Source organism: Coenobita brevimanus, chromosome 37, assembly GCF_032717465.1.
Source record: "Coenobita brevimanus isolate Jiangsu-jjx chromosome 37, ASM3271746v2, whole genome shotgun sequence".
Classification (NCBI taxonomy): domain Eukaryota; kingdom Metazoa; phylum Arthropoda; class Malacostraca; order Decapoda; family Coenobitidae; genus Coenobita; species Coenobita brevimanus.
This window is the reverse complement of record NC_136990.1, coordinates 10227865-10246367: the sequence shown is the minus strand read 5'-3', so window position 1 is coordinate 10246367 and position 18503 is coordinate 10227865. Positions and strand designations below refer to the sequence as shown.

At 45.0% G+C, this 18503-nt stretch overlaps 1 protein-coding gene across 1 annotated transcript in view; it reads right to left on the bottom strand.

Annotated features, from left to right (window-relative positions):
- Positions 1 to 2297: 2297 nt before the first annotated feature.
- Positions 2298 to 18503, bottom strand: part of tho2 (THO complex subunit 2-like protein) — a 168208-nt gene continuing 152002 nt past the window's right edge. Inside the window, exons 29-33 of the mRNA XM_080269804.1 lie at positions 17980 to 18108; positions 10485 to 10592; positions 8587 to 8731; positions 4315 to 4754; positions 2298 to 2460 (exon numbers count right to left, since the gene is read on the bottom strand). Coding sequence (XP_080125930.1) covers positions 8630 to 8731; positions 10485 to 10592; positions 17980 to 18108 — 339 coding nt within the window. The 3' untranslated portion in view covers positions 2298 to 2460; positions 4315 to 4754; positions 8587 to 8629. The remainder of the gene's footprint in view (positions 2461 to 4314; positions 4755 to 8586; positions 8732 to 10484; positions 10593 to 17979; positions 18109 to 18503) is intronic.

Below are 18503 nucleotides of genomic sequence, written 5' to 3'. Positions count from 1 at the left end.
TCACAAACTGCCACGATTCATGCATCAGTAAGAGAAAGAGTTGCGTAAGGTCAGCTAAACTCATCACTGGGCCTCAGGTGCTGGACTGCCTCCTGTGCTAAACACCACTGCCCACTACTAACGAAGGCTCTCTCATTTACCTGATCTATTATCCCTTCCCTGCTTTCTTGTCTACAGGAGCATATTGGCGGCAGATCACCATTCTCCTTTCAGGGGATGCTGACCACCAGTCCCCTGAGTTCATGTCTAGCTGAGTGAAGTGAAAACAATACATGAAGCTAAATACTGAAGGATTTAATCAAACACTCACGTTAAATGATGCCATCCTTTTTCTGAAGGAATCCCCAAACTGAGGTGAGTCATGGTACTGTACACATGGCTTGTATTCTCATCAATTAAGCAAGCTCCCTAGCCCTTAGCTATTTTTTTTTGGATACAGCTGGGTAATAGGATTTTGTACATTATTTAGGAAGAGTATAGTGATATCTGAATAATTTTAATAACATACAAGACGACAGCAAGGGGTAATAATTTCCTGCTTCCTATGATCTCCAGTCTTTCAAACGCAGTGTGTCCAGGCATCTCAAAATGAACGGATCTTGAATTTGTATTGTTTATGTTTTTTTCTTGGAAGGAACTGTTTGCGGGCGCCAGGCCTTTGGTTCTTTCTTCCTTGCATAGAAAAATAAAAAAAATAAGCAAAATAAATTACTTGGGAAGAGGTGTTAGGGAGCTGCCTTAACTGATGAGGATACAGGCCATGATTTAAAGAACTGGCTAAGCACTGAGTCAAGAGAACATAACTGAGGATAAGTGAAGAAGGTTGACAGACAAAAGCACATAAACTAGCAAAACAAAGAACATAAAGAACATTACAGAAGAAGGAGGCAGAAAAAAGCACATAAACACAGACCATAACACTGACAGAACACAGCACATAAAGAACATGAAAGTGTAGCTGTTAAACCTGGAAGAACAAAGAACATAACAATGGACATCCAAGTTTACTGCAAAAGAATGTGTGAGCTGGGAGCAGGGCAGTGAAAAGGCAGGGGACAGGGCGACATGGAGGTGATTGGTTTGTGGCCACCCCTTACGGGATGAAGGCGTCTGGCAATAGATGGATAGATAGACAACAAACATGCAAAATTAACCGCAAAAGCTTGGCAGAAAAGAACATAAACAAAAAATAATGACATAATAACTGCAGAAAATTGGAAAAACAAAAAGCATATGAAGGGGAAACTTAAGGTAGGTTAGTCCATGCTAGGCTGCTGCTGTAAGTAACTAATCTATAAGCATGATGTAAATAGCAAAGAAAACAATTACATGAGTGGATGGTGCACCCTACAAGAGGCCACATTATAAGTTGTATGGCAGGCACTGTAGCTCCCTTTTGTTAGTGATTTATCTTCCTTTTTGGCAACTCAGTATTCTCCTGGCATAATTGTCTTCATTATTAGTTACACAGACAGGGAGAAAGAGGGGGAGGCCAAGGATGAGATGGAGGGATGGAGTGGAGAGGTATATGAGAGAGGGGGGTGTGAGCTGGGAGCAGGGCAGTGAAATGACGGGGGACAGGGTGACATGGAGGCGATTTGTTTGTGGCCATATGGGATTAAGGCGTCTGGCAATAGATAGATAGACAGACAGACAGATTGATTTCTTACATACAAAAGGATCACATGATGGACAATTCCTTCTTCACTGTGAGATGAAAAATGACAGATACACATAACTGAACATTCCCTACCATTCTTACACAACTGCAGACACCTAACATTCTCACACAGTTGCTCAGACATCTAACATACATACACAGCTGCAGTCATCTAACGTACATACACAGCTGCAGTCATCTAACATACATACACAACTGCAGTCATCTAACATACATACACACTTGCAGTCATCTAACATACATACACAGTTGCAGTCATCTAACATACATACACAGTTGCAGTCATCTAACATACATACACACTTGCAGTCATCTAACATACATACACAGCTGCAGTCATCTAACATACATACACAGTTGCAGTCTTCTAACATACACAGTTGCAGTCATCTAACATACATACACACATGCAGTCATCTAACATACATACACACTTGCAGTCATCTAACATACATACACACTTGCAGTCATCTAACATACATACACACTTGCAGTCATCTAACATACATACACACTTGCAGTCATCTAACATACATACACACTTGCAGTCATCTAACATACATACACGCAGTCATCTAACTCTTCAGGGGGAATTAAAAACAGTTCAGTAGGGGTTACAAAATAATCACTCCAGCATTTATTTATGCCTCGCTGCCGTACCTGCGGGGTCGGACATTCTCCTCGTCAATATCTTAGGTGTGAGGCGCTTCATCTGTCATTGTCAGGCTGTATCAGATGGCACGGGTCTTCTTGGGCTGCAGATCCAGGGGCCTGAACTTCTGTGGGTGGAAAATTCTGAGTTAATACTACATAGTTTTCAGCCAATGGAACAGAGCCATTCCTACAACATAGAGAGTCACTGGCCTCTGGTTGCTTCTTCACACCACCCAACACACACACAATGGAGCGATAAATGGCAAATGGAATTTAATGTGGACAAGTGTCATGTAATTAAGTTTAGTAAAAGTGGGAAAAGATCAGATTGGGATTATAAGTTAGGAAGATCAGCCCTACACATAACAGAAAGGGAGAAGGACCTATGAGTGATTATATCAATAACAGACTATCTCAGGCTGACCACATCAGTGAGAAGGTACGGAACGTGTATACACTGCTTGCAAATATGAGAACAGCATTCACATACATAAATGAAGACATGCTGAGAAAGATAATAACATCATTCATCAGACCAACCCTGGAGTATGCATCAGTAGTCTGGAATCCTCATCTCAAGAAACACATAGATAAGATTGAAAAAGTTCCAAGAGCAGCTACAAGATGGGTACCAAACTTAAGGAATCTAAAATATGAAGAAACACTAGAAAAATTGAAGCTACCAACACTACAGGAGAGAAGGAAAAGAGGAGACATGATTATGCTGTATAAATGCATCTCAGGGAAGGAGGAAATAGACATAAATGAATATATAACCTATGGGAAGCATCAGCAAGAGGACACTGCAAAAAACTGTACAAAAAGAGAGGTGATTAAGAAGTAAGGAAATTCAGTTTCCCAAATAGGGCAACTGATCAGTGGAATGCACTACTGAATGAAATAGTGTGTGCCAAAACAATTCATAAATTTAAGGATATGTATGATAAAAATGGTTTAAGACACACACACACACACACACACACACACACACACACACACACACACACACACACACACACACACACACACACACACACACACACACACACACACACACACACACGGGACAGTACGGGCTTGACTCATTCCTGTAAAGATACAATTAGGTAAGAACACACACACACACACACACACACGGGACAGTACGAGCTTGACTCATTCCTGTAAAGATAAAATTAGGTAAGAACACACACACACACACACACACACACGGGACAGTACGAGCTTGACTCATTCCTGTAAAGATACAATTAGGTAAGAACACACACACACACAAACACACACACACACAGATTATACCTATAGGGTGATGATGATGATGATGATGATGATTACACCAATAATAATGATCATACACTATCTCAAACAGGATTATCACCACCACAATTATCACAACAACCTACCACCACCACTACCACCACTAACTACTACTACCACCACCACCACTATAATCACCACTAACTACTACTACTATCACCACCATCAATGACTATCACGAGGAGGCAAATATTTAAAAAAATATTGTGATCCTGTATTGAGATCCGAGTTTCTTGATATTTGGACAATCCCGGGTTTTATCTAGGTGGCGCAGGAGGCGTCTCAACACTTCCTCCTTATTGATTTATTTTGCCCATTACACCTTAGCATTGTCTTACTGTTATTTATATTGTGCTGTGTTAGTCCTGATCGAGGGTGTATCCCAGACATCTATCAGTCTACCTATCAATCTCCAGACACCCTAATCCTGTTAAAGGGTGGCCATGAATGCACTGCCTCCATGTCACCCTATCCTCTGCCATCACACTGCCCTCTCCCCAGTTCACAACCTCCTTATCATATACCTCTCCACCCCATCCCTCCATCTTCCCCCCCGGTCTGCCCCTCCACCTCCCTCACATACTGTCCTCATTCCTTACTAGCCGGTCAAGTGTAGTCTGACTGGCAGGTAATTTTGACTAGTAACCAAAGAGACTCCTTACCTCATAGTTCATGCAGTTCCATGCAATACAAGTGGTGTGTGGCCCAGTTCCATCAGGTGAAACCATCAGCCACAGTCCATCTCACTTCCCTGGGTTAAATAAAAATGTCTGGACGTTGTGATAGTTGTTGCTGATTGTCCCTGGTCTGTCTGGCTGAGCAGACCCATCAACTGCAGGCAAGCAACTGCCCCTGTGGGTCCATCCTATGCAGTGAACTAATGTTCCTTTGTGGTAGACAACTCACCACAGCGAGGCATGGGGGAGTGTGTGGAGGTTTGCGTCCTGGATGGATGCCACATTTGCATCTTCATCCAGTTAACAGGGACACCGTTGTAGGCTCCACATCACCCCATTATTGGTTTTACAGTTACCACCCAGCGTTGTAAATGGCTCCCTGGGTTACAGGAAAGCATTAGGCTTGTCACTCAGTGTAGAGTCACCTGAAGTGGAAAGAAGAGTAATAAAAGTGACAGGAAGGATAAAAGAAATATTAAGACAGGAGTGACACAGACAAAAAAGATAAAGGTGAAGGAAGTAGCAGGCAGCACAACATCAAGTGAGTGGATGATGGTCGCCACCACCTACCAATGGAAGTAAGAATAAATATATAAGTACAGTTATTGCACAGCTTCCAGGATGGTGATTGACAGACAGGTGGGGCAGATGGCTGACTGTATTGCCATCTGCCACTGAGCTGCAACAAGAGAGTAACATTAGAATACCATGCTAGTCACAAAGAAGTGCCATGGAATGAAGACAGAGATGTAGTACTGCCTTTCCTCTGCCACTGAGCTATGATGCTAGTCACGAAGAAGTGCTACGGAAAGGATGTAGAGCCACAGCACTATCTTCTCCTGCCACTGAGCTAGGTACAGTAAGCTGGAAATGGAAAAAAGTCTAAGCCAAGTTAATGTGAAGGAAGTGTGGCGAAATGAGAGCCAGGCTGGAAATATTGTTTATTGTGAAGGTACAACAGTTCTGGCCCAACTTGGACTTCCTTACCTCCAAGTCAGCCTTCTCTTCTATCTATCTATCACCAAATGCCAAGTCTGCTTTCTCTTGTCTATCTATCTATCACCAAATGCCAAGTCTGTCTTTCTTCTCTACCTATTACCAAATACCAGTCTTATCTATCTACTGCCAGATGACTTAGTTCTGTAAGGGGTGGCCACATTTCTTTACCTCCTCCACATCACCCCATCCTTGCCATGTAACTCACACCATCCTAATTCCTATACCTCTCCACCCCATCCCTCTAAATTACTATCAAAAATGTGCTATGAAGCCTCTCAGTTCCATTGATACACAGATATACGTGTTTTATTTACATTCCTATTACTTCCACATCATTATTATACCACCATATCATCATCATCATCATCATCATCCACACCTCCCTGTCCTCATAACTATAAAGGGATACATGAAGGCTCCATCTAACCTCTCCTATTTGATCTTTCCTGCAGTCAGCAACACTATCTGGATAAGCTACAATTACACAGATAAATGGGACTGGCGTGTATTGGTGTTGTGATGAGGAGGGGTAGATTGAGATGATTTGGGAGGAAGGATGGGACTGGAGTGTATTGGTGTTGTGATGAGGAGGGGTAGATTGAGATGGTTTGGGAGGAAGGATGGGACTGGAGTGTATTGGTGTTGTGATGAGGAGGGGTAGATTGAGATGGTTTGGGAGGAAGGATGGGACTGGAGTGTATTGGTGTTGTGATGAGGAGGGGTAGATTGAGATGGTTTGGCAGGAAGGATGGGACTGGAGTGTATTGGTGTTGTGATGAGGAGGGGTAGATTGAGATGGTTTGGGAGGAAGGATGGGACTGGAGTGTATTGGTGTTGTGATGAGGAGGGGTAGATTGAGATGGTTTGGGAGGAAGGATGGGACTGGAGTGTATTGGTGTTGTGATGAGGAGGGGTAGATTGAGATGGTTTGAGAGGAAGGATGGGACTGGAGTGTATTGGTGTTGTGATGAGGAGGGGTAGATTGAGATGGTTTGGGAGGAAGGATGGGACTGGAGTGTATTGGTGTTGTGATGAGGAGGGGTAGATTGAGATGGTTTGGGAGGAAGGATGGGACTGGAGTGTATTGGTGTTGTGATGAGGAGGGGTAGATTGAGATGGTTTGGCAGGAAGGATGGGACTGGAGTGTATTGGTGTTGTGATGAGGAGAGGTAGATTGAGATGGTTTGGCAGGAAGGATGGGACTGGAGTGTATTGGTGTTGTGATGAGGAGAGGTAGATTGAGATGGTTTGGCAGGAAGGATGGGACTGGAGTGTATTGGTGTTGTGATGAGGAGGGGTAGATTGAGATGGTTTGGGCATGTGGAGAGGATGGAGGATGACAACTGGTGTGGAGGGTGAGAGGTGTGAATGTTGAGGGTTTAGTTGTGAGATGCAGACTAAAAAAGACCTGGGATGAGGTCATACAGTGTGACCTCAGGGATAAGGGACTGAAAATAGAGGCTGCCAGAGATTGAGCAGCGTGGAGAGCCGCCATTTGGTGACCAAGGATGATGCACAGAAACCTACAGGAGCTTTTACAAATGTATGTATGAAGATAAATCAGTATGGAAGAGTTGGTACAATCCCTCCCAAGCCAGTCACATAACCAGATGATTTGGGAGGAGTGGAGATGACTATAATCCAGCTGTGTGTGTGTGTGTGTGTGTGTGTGTGTGTGTGTGTGTGTGTGTGTGTGTGTGTGTGTGTGTGTGTAAGAGGGAGGGGGGGAGGGAATGCTAGCCATGACAGTATCTATCATCCAATCTTTTTTTTTTCCTCCATCAGAAGTGTAGGGGTCCAGGGCTAGGCTACCTGGTGCTGACATTTCAGGTAAGGGTGACCAGTTTTATCCCTGAAATGCATGAGAGGAATACGCCCCAACAATCAAATGAAAACCCTTACGATTTTGGAGTCATTTTGATGCTGGTGAATTGCGTATGTGTGTGGGGGGATGCAACAAAGAGTATGTGTGTGGGAGGATGCAACAGGAAGTATGTGTGTGTGTGGGGATGCAACAGGAAGTATGTGTGTGTGTGGGGGATGCAACAGGAAGTATGTGTGTGTGGGGAATGCAACAGGAAGTATGTGTGTGTGGGATGCAACAGAAAGTATGTGTGTGGGGATGCAACAGAGAGTATGTGTGTGTGGGGGATGCAACAGGAAGTATGTGTGTGGGGGGGGGATGCAACAGGAAGTATGTGTGTGGGGGGATGCAACAGGAAGTATGTGTGAGTGTGGGGATGCAACAGGAAGTGGTCAACAGAGAAGGAGTTAATTTCCTCTGGGCTAATTAGTAAGGCAATGCAGTTCATCCATTCATCCATCTTCCTGCATTTCCAGAAGGGGGGATGGTGGCCACGTGCAGAGAGGTGGTTTGCTGTCCTGATGGATCCAAGTACCGGCAGAGAACAGTCCATCTATCTATTGCCAGACACCTTAATCCCGTAAGGGGTGGCCACAAACAATTCGTCTCCATGTCACCTTGTCCCCGCCATTTCACTGCCCTGTTCCCAGCTCACACCCCCCTCTCTCAGTATAAGTTAAAATTTCATAAAAATAATCCTTACTGATCTATCATTCAACCCACATCTTGTAAAAATACCCCCGCTAAAACCAATACACCAGTCCTGTATAACACCACCTTGGTATTAAATAAGGGTGGTAGGTATTAGTGCCAAGGTGGTGACATGTAGAGGTCTGTGGTAAATGGGAGATACAGGATGGGTTAGAGACAGCATGGGTTTACACCAGTCCTGTATAACACCATCCTACCTGGTATTAAATATGGGTGGTAGGTATTAGTGCCAAGGTGGTGACATGTAGAGGTCTGTGGTGAATAGGAGATACAGGATGGGTTACATAAAGCCTTCCTTACCCCTTCCGTATTATCTTCTAAATTACATAAATCCCCTGAAAGTAGTACAAGGAAATCAAATCAATATAGTCCTTGACAGATGAGGATGATTTGAAATATATAAGAGAAAAATACAGGTAAATGCTATGGAATTATTACTGTGACACTTCAAACACCAATTCATGTATGTAGAGTGTGTGTGTGTGTGTGTGTGTGTGTGTGTGTGTGTGTGTGTGTGTGTGTGTGTGTGTGTGTGTGTGTGACATTTCAAACACCAATTCATGTATGTAGAGGGACTGTGTGTGTGTGTGTGTGTGTGTGTGTGTGTGTGTGTGTGTGTGTGTGTGTGTGTGTGTGTGTGTGTGTAAAACGTCTACAAAACTAAGAACCAATGAGTGAAGTACAAAACAGGGATAGCTGAGTCAGAGGTAATGGTGGTGATGCCGGCTAGTTCTTGCGTTTGTGTCTGGAGGACGAGGTAGTGGTCGAGGACGAGGTGTGTTTCTCGTACTCTCGGTCATGACGCTCCAAGTATTCCTCTCCCTCATCCTGGAAAAGAAAAAGCATCATCATCATCATTATCATCATCATTACCATCCTCCTCCTCCTCATCATCATCATCATCATCATCATCACCATTACCATCCTCCTGCACATCATCACCATTTTTTTTTTCCAGCTAAAGATGTGCTTATGGTTGTCTGTCTATCTATATATCTATTGCCTGACGCCTTAATCCCGTAAGGAGTGGCCACAAACAAATCACCCTGTTCCCCGCCATTTCACTGCCCTGCTCCCAGCTCACACACCCCCCTCTCTCATATAACTCTCCACCCCATCCCTCCATCTCATCCTTGGTTGTGCTATTTTATGATCATCCTCTCATTCTCGTGTTGTGCTGTAGTAGTAGTAGTAGTTGTTCCCTAGGCAGTCTGGCCGAACAGCCCCGAGTCCCTAATGAAGGCCACGGCCGAGACCGGGCTTTCCCACAGAGCTCTCAAGGAGTGTATGTTGTGTTGTTGGCGTAGGTGATTGTGTGCAATGCAGTCTTCCATAATGTGCTAAATAGTATGGGGTGCTGTGTTGCAGATTGTGTGCAATGCAGTCTTGCATAATGTGCTTAATAGTATGGGATGCTGTGTTACATACTGGACAGGCATCAGCGATGGAGTCATCCAGCCTCTTCTGGTAGATTAAGAGGGCTGGATGGTGCCCACATCTCAGCCTTGCCAGGTGGACCCTGTCCTCACGGGGAAGATAGGATTCAGAAGGGTGGATGTCAGGAGACCGTGCATGCAGCTGTGTGTTGACTTTAAGTGACTGAATGGAGCGGCGAGTGATCTGAGTGTGGATATGCTTCTGGAAGCTGGTCTGAGGTGGGCGAGGGGGGAGAGATGACAGTATTTGTGTATGGTATCGTGTGCTGGGTGTTGTTTTGATGTTCCTTGGTATGGGTGGATGTGCTGCCATGTACTGTAGTGGATGTTGTGGGTTTGTGGAGGCTGCAGCAAGAAACTGGGTTCCTCTCATGTCTAGGTGATCTTTGACTTTGAGGACTTTGGTTTCTTGATGTAGGTGGTCTGTGGGTGTAGTAGCTGTGCAGCCTGTGATTATTTTTAGGGCCTTGTTCTGTATGGTCTGTAGAGTGTTGTAGTGTGTTTTGGTGAGGTTAGTAGCCCAGGCAGGGCTTGCATAATTCATCACTGAACGTATGTATTGTTTGTATACTGTGGTGGTGGTTTCTTTGTTGTGTCCGAATGTTGTATGGGCAAGTGACCTCAAGGCACTGAGTCTTGGTGTTATTTTATTTTTAATGTTTGTGATGTGTTGTTTAAATGACACTGATGTATTGTATGTTACACCAAGGATTTTGGGTGTGTGTTGTGCTGTGGTCTCTACTGGTGGAGAGCCTACTGGTGCCATGAAAAAACACACCCATAAAGCGCTATCACCAAAAAGATTTAATTACTGAAAAAATTGGGGAGTATTCCTAGATGGAAGATAATGGAAGATTTAGGTGTGAGCGCTTCCACTATACGACCTTAAGGAACAGAAGGCTGATTTAGTGCTTAGGGCTGACCAATAATACTTGCTGGACACTGTGATTGCACTGGGGTGACTGACCATCACCGCTTGATACTTTTTAGCAGGTTTTCCAGGTCTTATGGCAGTTTCCGCTCTTTCGGCACCTGCTTGGTCCCGTAGATGCTGAATGAGAGGACTTTTACTGTACTACTATTCCTACAAACACACACTAATTTGATGCCTATGTTTATGATTTTGTATGCACACACACACTCACCCGATGCCTGTGTTTGTGGTCATCTTCCTGGCGGCCATTGGACTTGAGTCTGTCCTCAGCACCTTTCTTCCTCTTGCCTTCACTCTCACCATCTTCTTGTGAACGCTCCTGAGGACAGGCAAATTGTTGTTTAATTCATGTTTGTAATAATCAGGCCAATATTGTCAGGTTTATACGTACACAATTCCCACACTGAGGCTGGCCAAACTGCACAGGATGTTCTCACGCACTGGAAGCCTTACCATGTACCAAAACCAGCTAAAACTATGTGCCAAATCCAGTTAATACCATGTGCTAAAAGCATGTGCCCAATCCATCTACTACCATGTGCTAAAACCAGCTAAAACTGAGTACAACCAGCTAATATCAAGTACCAGAGCCAGCTAAAAAATTCTACATACTTTGTGTCAAATACTTAGGGAAAAAATAAAAGTGTAACAAGATTTGTAACTTTTTCATCCAATGTCTCTGTGTTAGATATGGAAGGAATTGGTTATTATTATATTTCCAGTTTACAATCATTAAATCTTCAGTCACCCTTGAGGTATTCAGTCATATAATTCTCAATCACCCTTTCTTGAGACGTAGTTCTATCACAGGTAGACTGCGAGCTAATGTTGATTTGGTCAGTAGGGTGTGTTAGGGAGAGCAGGTGGAGATTGTGAAAGTGTGAAAGGACTGATCTTGCTGGTGAGTCTCTTGAGTGTGTGGAAGAGTTTTGTTATTTGGGAGACATGTAATGTGCTGGAGGTGGGGCTGGAGCAGCTCTGTGGCTAGCGTGAGGAGTGGTTGGACGTAGTTCAGGGAGCTGTTGCCTCTCCTGACACTGAGAGGGCTCTCCCTCCGTGCTAAGGGATCTTTGTATGCAGCGTGTGTTAGGAGTGTAATGCTGTATGGTAGTGAGACCTGGGCAGTAAAGGAAGAGGATATTCATTAACTCAAACATACAGAAATGACAATGATCTGATGGATATGTAGTGCATCCTTGAATGCAAGGCCTATGGGGGCTAGGTTTATGATGGAGGAGTTAAGAGAAAGGATGAGACTGGAGTGTGTTGGTAATGTGATGAGGAGGGGCAGACCAGGAAAGTCTGGGCACATGGAGAAAATAAGGGATGACAATTGGGTGCAGAAAATGACAAATGTGAACGTTAGGGGTACGGCTGCAAGAGACAGACTGAAGAAGACCTGGGGCGAGGCCATACAATGTGACCTCAGGGATATCGGACTGAATAGGGAGGCTGCCAGAGATCAAGGAGTGTGGAGAGCCGCCATTAGGTGACCAAGGCCACAGTAATGAAGCATGTTGGAGCCTTTACAAATGATATGATACGAATACCAGGTCAATGCTAAGTATCAGTTGCTTCCTCACTAATAACATCAGGCCCTATGTACTGTCTAGCTAATGACATCAGGCCCCATTTGCTTTCTAACATAATGACATCGTTGTTTGCATACGCAGAACACCAAGTCAATGCCCGGGCACAGTCATTTCACCCTTTTGTTTCTCTTGCTATCTGAGACATGCATGTGGAGTTAAGTGACAAACTGACAAATGAGGAGGTGAAGGAACATTGTGGTGTGGATGTGGATGTGATAGAAAGTGTTAGAAGAAATACATTGAGGTAGTTTGGCCATGTAGAGAGGATGGAGAGCGAGAGACTGATGAGGAGAGTGTATGCTAGTGAGGTGGAGGGGGGGAGAGGGAGGGGAAGGCCAAGGATGAGATGGAGGGATGGAGTGGAGAGGTATATGAGAGGGGGGGGGTGAGCTGGGGGCACGGGAGTGATATGATGGGGGACAGAGCGACATGGAGGCGATTTGTTTGTGGCCACCCCTTATGGGATTGAGGCGTCTGGCAATAGATAGATAGATTGATTGATAGACAGATAGATAGCCTGTCTCATCCTAAGCTCCTGGTTGTCGTGTGTGTTGTGGTGCTGTACAAAGGAACTGTGGTCAACTATTATTACTATATTCATAAGACTGTGCCAGTGCCTCTTCTCTTCTTCATTCATTCACTAGACCTTATAGAATGTGTGACCATCCACTCACTTGATGTAAAGCCCCCTACTTCTTCCTTCACCTTTATCATCCTTTTTATATGTCTGTCTTCCTCTCCTATTTCTTTTTACTTTTTAGTACTCATCTTTCCACTTCAGGTGGCTGTACAGTGAGTGACATGCCAAATGGTTTTCTGTAACCCAGGAAGCCATGTGCAATGCTGGGTAGTAACCATATACTCAAATAATAGGGTGATGTGGTGCTTACTTTAGTGCCCGTTAACTGGGTGGAAAGACGCAAATGCAACATACATCCAGGAACTAATTTTCTGCACTATTCCCTACGAACCGCCAGGAAACATCGGTTCACTGCATGGGCACTGCAGGAGCAACTGCTTGCCTGTGGTTGATGGGTCTCAGCAACAACAATAGCAGTGATATATCAATGTCAATCCTACTATAGTGGGTTAGTTTTCATCTAAGGGCACTGGGCAACCCTCACACTTGGAATACCACATCATAACTGCATAAAACTCCCTGAGCCTCTGTTATGCTGAAGGAATGAGTCTCTCTGATTAACAGTCCAACCAATCCTTAGATCTGACAACACCTGATCATCAATCGAGGCAAAAACAGTTAGAGAACTTTGTCAGGTAATGTAAACACACCATATGGAGTAGATGGGAAGTTGTTGAATGCTGTGAAGAGTATGTACGATGGTGCTAAGGCTGCAGTGCGTGTGGATGGTGAACTAAGTGAATTTTTCTCTTTGAAGGTTGGGTTGAAACAGGGATGTGTCATGTCTCCGTGGTTGTTCAATCTGTACATGGATGGGGTAATAAAAGAGGTACAAGGTAGGGTAGTGGATGTTGGAGTGGCCCTGGTGAGAGAGGATAGTGTTTGGAAACTTCCTGTACTGTTGTTTGCAGATGATACTGTGTTGTTGAGTGAAGACAAAGGGGAGCTGCAAGCCTTGGTGGATGAGTTTGGGAAAGTGTGTAAGAAACGGAATCTAAAGGTGAATGTAGGGAAGAGTAAAGTGATGGTCTTTGAGAGGGGTGAAGTCAGTGAATGTACAGCGAGGTTGGATGGTGAGGAATTGGAAAATGTGAGTATGTTTAAGTACTTGGGTAGTGTGATGAGTAAGGATGGAGGTTTGGAGGGTGAAGTGCTTGAAAGGGTACAGCAGGGAAGAAAGGTTGCTGGTTCTTTGAAAGCAGTGATAAGAAACAGGGAAGTGAGCATGGATGTGAAAAAGTTACTACATGATAGTATTGTGGTACCAACTCTAACGTACGGAAGTGAAGCTTGGACGTTGTTGGAAGGACACAAGTCAAGAGTGAGAGAAGTGGAAATGAGTTATTTAAGAGGAGCCTGTGGAGTCACATGGAGAGACAGGCTGACAAATGAGGATATAAAGGAGCGTTGTGGTGTGGATGTGGATGTGATAGGAAGCGTTATGAGGAACACACTGAGGTGGTTTGGCCATGTGGAGAGGATGGAGGGTGAGAGACTGACGAAGAGAGTGTATGTGAGTGAGGTGGAGGGGGGAAGAGGGAGGGGGAGGCCGAGGATGAGATGGAGGGATGCGGTGGAGAGGTATACGAGAGAGGGGGGGGGGGTGAGTTGGGAGCAGGGCAGTGAAATGGCGGGGGACAGGACGATGTGGAGGCAATTTGTTTGTGGCCACCCCAAACGGGATTGAGGCGTCTGGCAATTGATAGATAGATAGACCATATCAATCCAGCCACGCCCTCAGTCAATGCAATACTGTACTGCTTTTACCCTAACCTGGCTTAAAGTTGCCATCTCTCCATCTTGAAGCCTGAGTTCTATCTATCTATCTATCTATCTATCTATTGCTGAGTTGTAACAAGATATTAACACTACTGTAGATTATGCTGCTACTCAAGTGCTATGGGCAGTGTGTGCAGCTGTTGTATTGTCTTATTCTGCCATAGGAAATAGGTAGCAAACGAAAAATGTTTTGAACCAAGCTAAAATGAAAGGACTATAGAAATAATGCTAATTTCTAAAATACTGATAAACATTAAAAAATATATAAAAATATAAAATAAAAACATTACAAGACACATTACATACATCTACCTGACTGTTTATCTATCTATCTATGTAGCGTCAATCCCCTATGGGGTGCCCAGATATAAATCACCTTCATGTTGCCTTGTCCTCTGCCATTTGGGTACCCTTCCTCCAACTCACACCACCCTCCCCCTTAAATATCTTTGCACTCCATCCCTCCATCTCATCCTTGGTCTCCCCCTCCACCTTACTCACATACACTCTAGTCAGTCCCTCATTCTCCATCCTCTCCATGTGGCCAAACCACCTCAGAGTATTGGTAAGGAAGATCTTCAATTTAACATACCTCGAGAGACATGATACAGGATTTAACGGACACAACAAAGCCACTGGACTTCCATCGGCTCTAGCAAAAAAGGTGTGTTAAATGTGGCGCAGTGGGAGGCAATACATGTGTTTTATCAATAAGTGCAACGACAAGGATGTGAAATAAACTGCAAAAGGGTGATATTATGGGTCAGGTTGGTGTCAAATGGGTATAGATCTCATTTTTACTACTAGAATATGTTATTTTATCTATCTACTGTACCTACTGCCAGAAACCTCAATCCCATATGGGGTGGCCACAAACAAATCACCTCCACGTCACCCTGTCCCTCGCCATTTCACTGCCCTGCTCCCAATTCACACACCCCTCTCTCATATACCTCTCCACTCCATCCCTCCATCTCATACTTGGCCTCCCCCTCCCTCTCCCCCCCTCCACCTCACTCACATATACTCTCCTCGTCAGTCTCTCACTCTCCATCCTCTCCACATGGCCAAACCACCACGGTGTGTTTCTCCTAATGCTTCCTATCACATCCACATCCACACCACAACGCTCCTTCACTTCCTCATTTGTCAGTCTGTCTCTCCATGTAACTCCACTCACATACACTCTCCTCATCAGTCTCTCACTCTCCATCCTCTCCACATGGCCAAACCACCTTAGTGTGTTTCTCCTAATGCTTCCTATCACATCCACATCCACACCACAACGCTCCTTCAATTCCTCATTTGTCAGTCTGTCTCTCCATGTAACTCCACTCAAATACACTCTCCTCATCAGTCTCTCACTCTCCATCCTCTCCACATGGCCAAACCACCTCACTGTGTTTCTCCTAACGCTTCCTATCACATCCACATCCACACCACAACGCTCCTTCACTTCCTCATTTGTCAGTCTGTCTCTCCATGTGACTCCATTTACTATCAAACATGTGCTTGAAATCCCACCCCAGGGGACCATTGGATGTAACAGATTATTGGGTTTACGGCCTCAGGCTTGCCCCCAGTTACTCCATTACAGTGTGAGTCTACTGTGTGTTCTTTATGACTCAGCTATGTAATACAACGTGATTTTGTGAAAGGGAAGGGCTTTTACACAAACAGTTTATATGTTGTGTGTAATACAATGACTGCCAAGGATTTCTACATAGTGATGTATAACCTGCACAGTAAACTGATGTCTGTGAGGAGTGTAGTATTTATGGCAGTGCTAAGGAGCGTACCTGTGGGTGCACTGTGTACCCTGGCTGGACCTACCATGGCATACACCTGCCAGCCAAGCCCCACACTGTCCTGCACCTTGCTGTGGGAAGGACCCTGGCCCAACCCTGGTGAGGTGCCATCTGCCACATGGGGACACCAGATCCCTACACGATGTATTGTACTGTACCTGTAGGATGGCCCCACAGAACAAGCTGCTTACCTGTGGTTGATGGGTCTGCTTGGCCAGACAGACCAGGGTTAAGCAACAATAACACCACCAACAATAACAAAAACAGCAGCAGCAGCAACAACAGTATTTATGGCAGTACACAACCTCACCCTGGCCAATGTCAGTGCTATACAGTACTATTAACTGCTCTCTATTATGGTATTTGTCTTGTTTCATCTGGTGATATAATCCCGTTAAACACTGTTGTGATAGTGGACACACTGATATTTTCACTACAACTGTGTCACTGCATCTCACTCTGCTTCACTACACTGTTTGGCATCAGCAATATCATTCCTGACAGTGCTGGGGCTTGGACTCAATGCTATACTCTTTTCAATCTAACTTGGCCTAAACCTGACCTCTCTCCATATTGAATGTAGAGTTGTAATAATGGATTAGCACCAGAATATGATGCTAGTCATGAAGAAGTGCTATGGAAAAGATGTACAGCTGTAGTACTGATTTATGCTGTGATCAATGTATGTGAAATTAGCTGCAAAAGGATGAAAATCTGGGCCAAGTTAGGGTGGAAAGAATATAGTTGTATCCCCAGGCTCACCACAATGAGAATTTGGTGCTCTCTCTCTCTCTCTCTCTCTCTCTCTCTTTCTCTCTCTCTCTCTCTCTCTCTCTCTCTCTCTCTCTCTCTCTGCCCCTCAAACTGTCTCTGCATACCACTGCCAGTCTCCCCTATCCTGCAGCTCACCATCCTCCTTTAGGGGAACAGGGAGGGAGGTGACAGGGATTAGTGCAACTGGGTAGCTACATCACCCAGTTATTTCAGTGCCACCACATGAAGGCACCTCTCCCTCTCTCCCTCTCTCTCTCAACTACTGAATGCCAATGAAGGACTACAAATTTAAATGCAAAATAAATAAACAACAACATCCAACCCCATTTTCCCACATATAAACACTAGCATAGGGTCCCAGGGCTAGGCTACTCAATCCTGACCATTTAAGGCAACAGTGACCAGCCTCATGTGCCCCTGAGTAGCATTATATGAACTATTAACCCCAACCACCCCTCAGATGTAACCCTGTACAGGCCCCATCTGCTTGGAGCACCTTAACATGCTAAACCACCAAGCGCCCTTTGGTTATATGGATGTGCAGTGTGTCCCTGAGTGCAAGGCCTGGGGGGGCTGGGTTTACGATGGAAGAGTTGAGAGGTAGGATGTGACTGGAGAGTACTGGTGTTGTGATGAGGAGAGGTAGACTGAGATGGTTTGGGCATGTGGAGAGGATGGGGGATGATAACTGGGTGCAGAAAGTGAGAAGGTTGAATGTTGGGGGTAGGACTGCAAGAGGCAGACTGAAAAAGACCTTGGACGAGGTCACGGAGTGTGACCTCAGGGATAATGGACTGAAAAGAGCGGCTGCCAGAGACTGAGCAGCATGGAGAGCCGCATTAGGTGACCAAGACCCACACATGCAAGCTTATTGAAGTCTTTATAAATGAAAATGAACTAAGCAAAGACAATGGTTTCTTTGGATACATAAAACTATCTATCTATCTATTTCCAGACGCCTTACTCCCTTATGGGGTGGCCACAAACAAATCGCCTCCACGTCACCCTGTCCCCCGCCATTTCACTGCCCTGCTCCCAGCTCACACCCCCCCCTTTCATATACATCAAACCAACTGGCTAAATAGATACAAAAATCCTGCCTCTGTCACCCACCCTCTTCTTCTCCTTCTTCTCTTTCTTGGTCTCCTTGGGTGAGGTTTGGTCATCAGGGTCTCGTGATTTGGAGCGTTCCTTGAGTTTATCCCGCCGCCACGCCTCATCCTTCTCCTTGTTGCCGCGACCCTGCCAACATGAACTGAAGTTAGCTTGGGCGGGCCTACAATAGCTTGAGCAGGTTTGGGCTGGGTGAGAATGAGTTGGGTTAGGTTGGGTCCAGATGGGTTGGGCTGGGATTCAATGAGTTGGGTTGGGCTGGGATGAGTTAGGATGGGCTGGGTTGGGTTGGGTTGGGTTGGGTTAGAATGGGTTGGGTAGGGCTGCACTGAGTTATAATGGGTTGGGCTGGGTTAGGTTGGGCTGGGTTGGGTTGGGATGGGCTGGGTTGGGCTGGATTGGATCAGGTCTGACAAGGTTGGGCTGGGATGGGATGGGATGGGCCAGGTTAAGCTAGGTTAATTTACACAGTAATAAGGCAGATAAAAACAATAAGGTTAGGTTTACGTTAAATCTATTGCCAT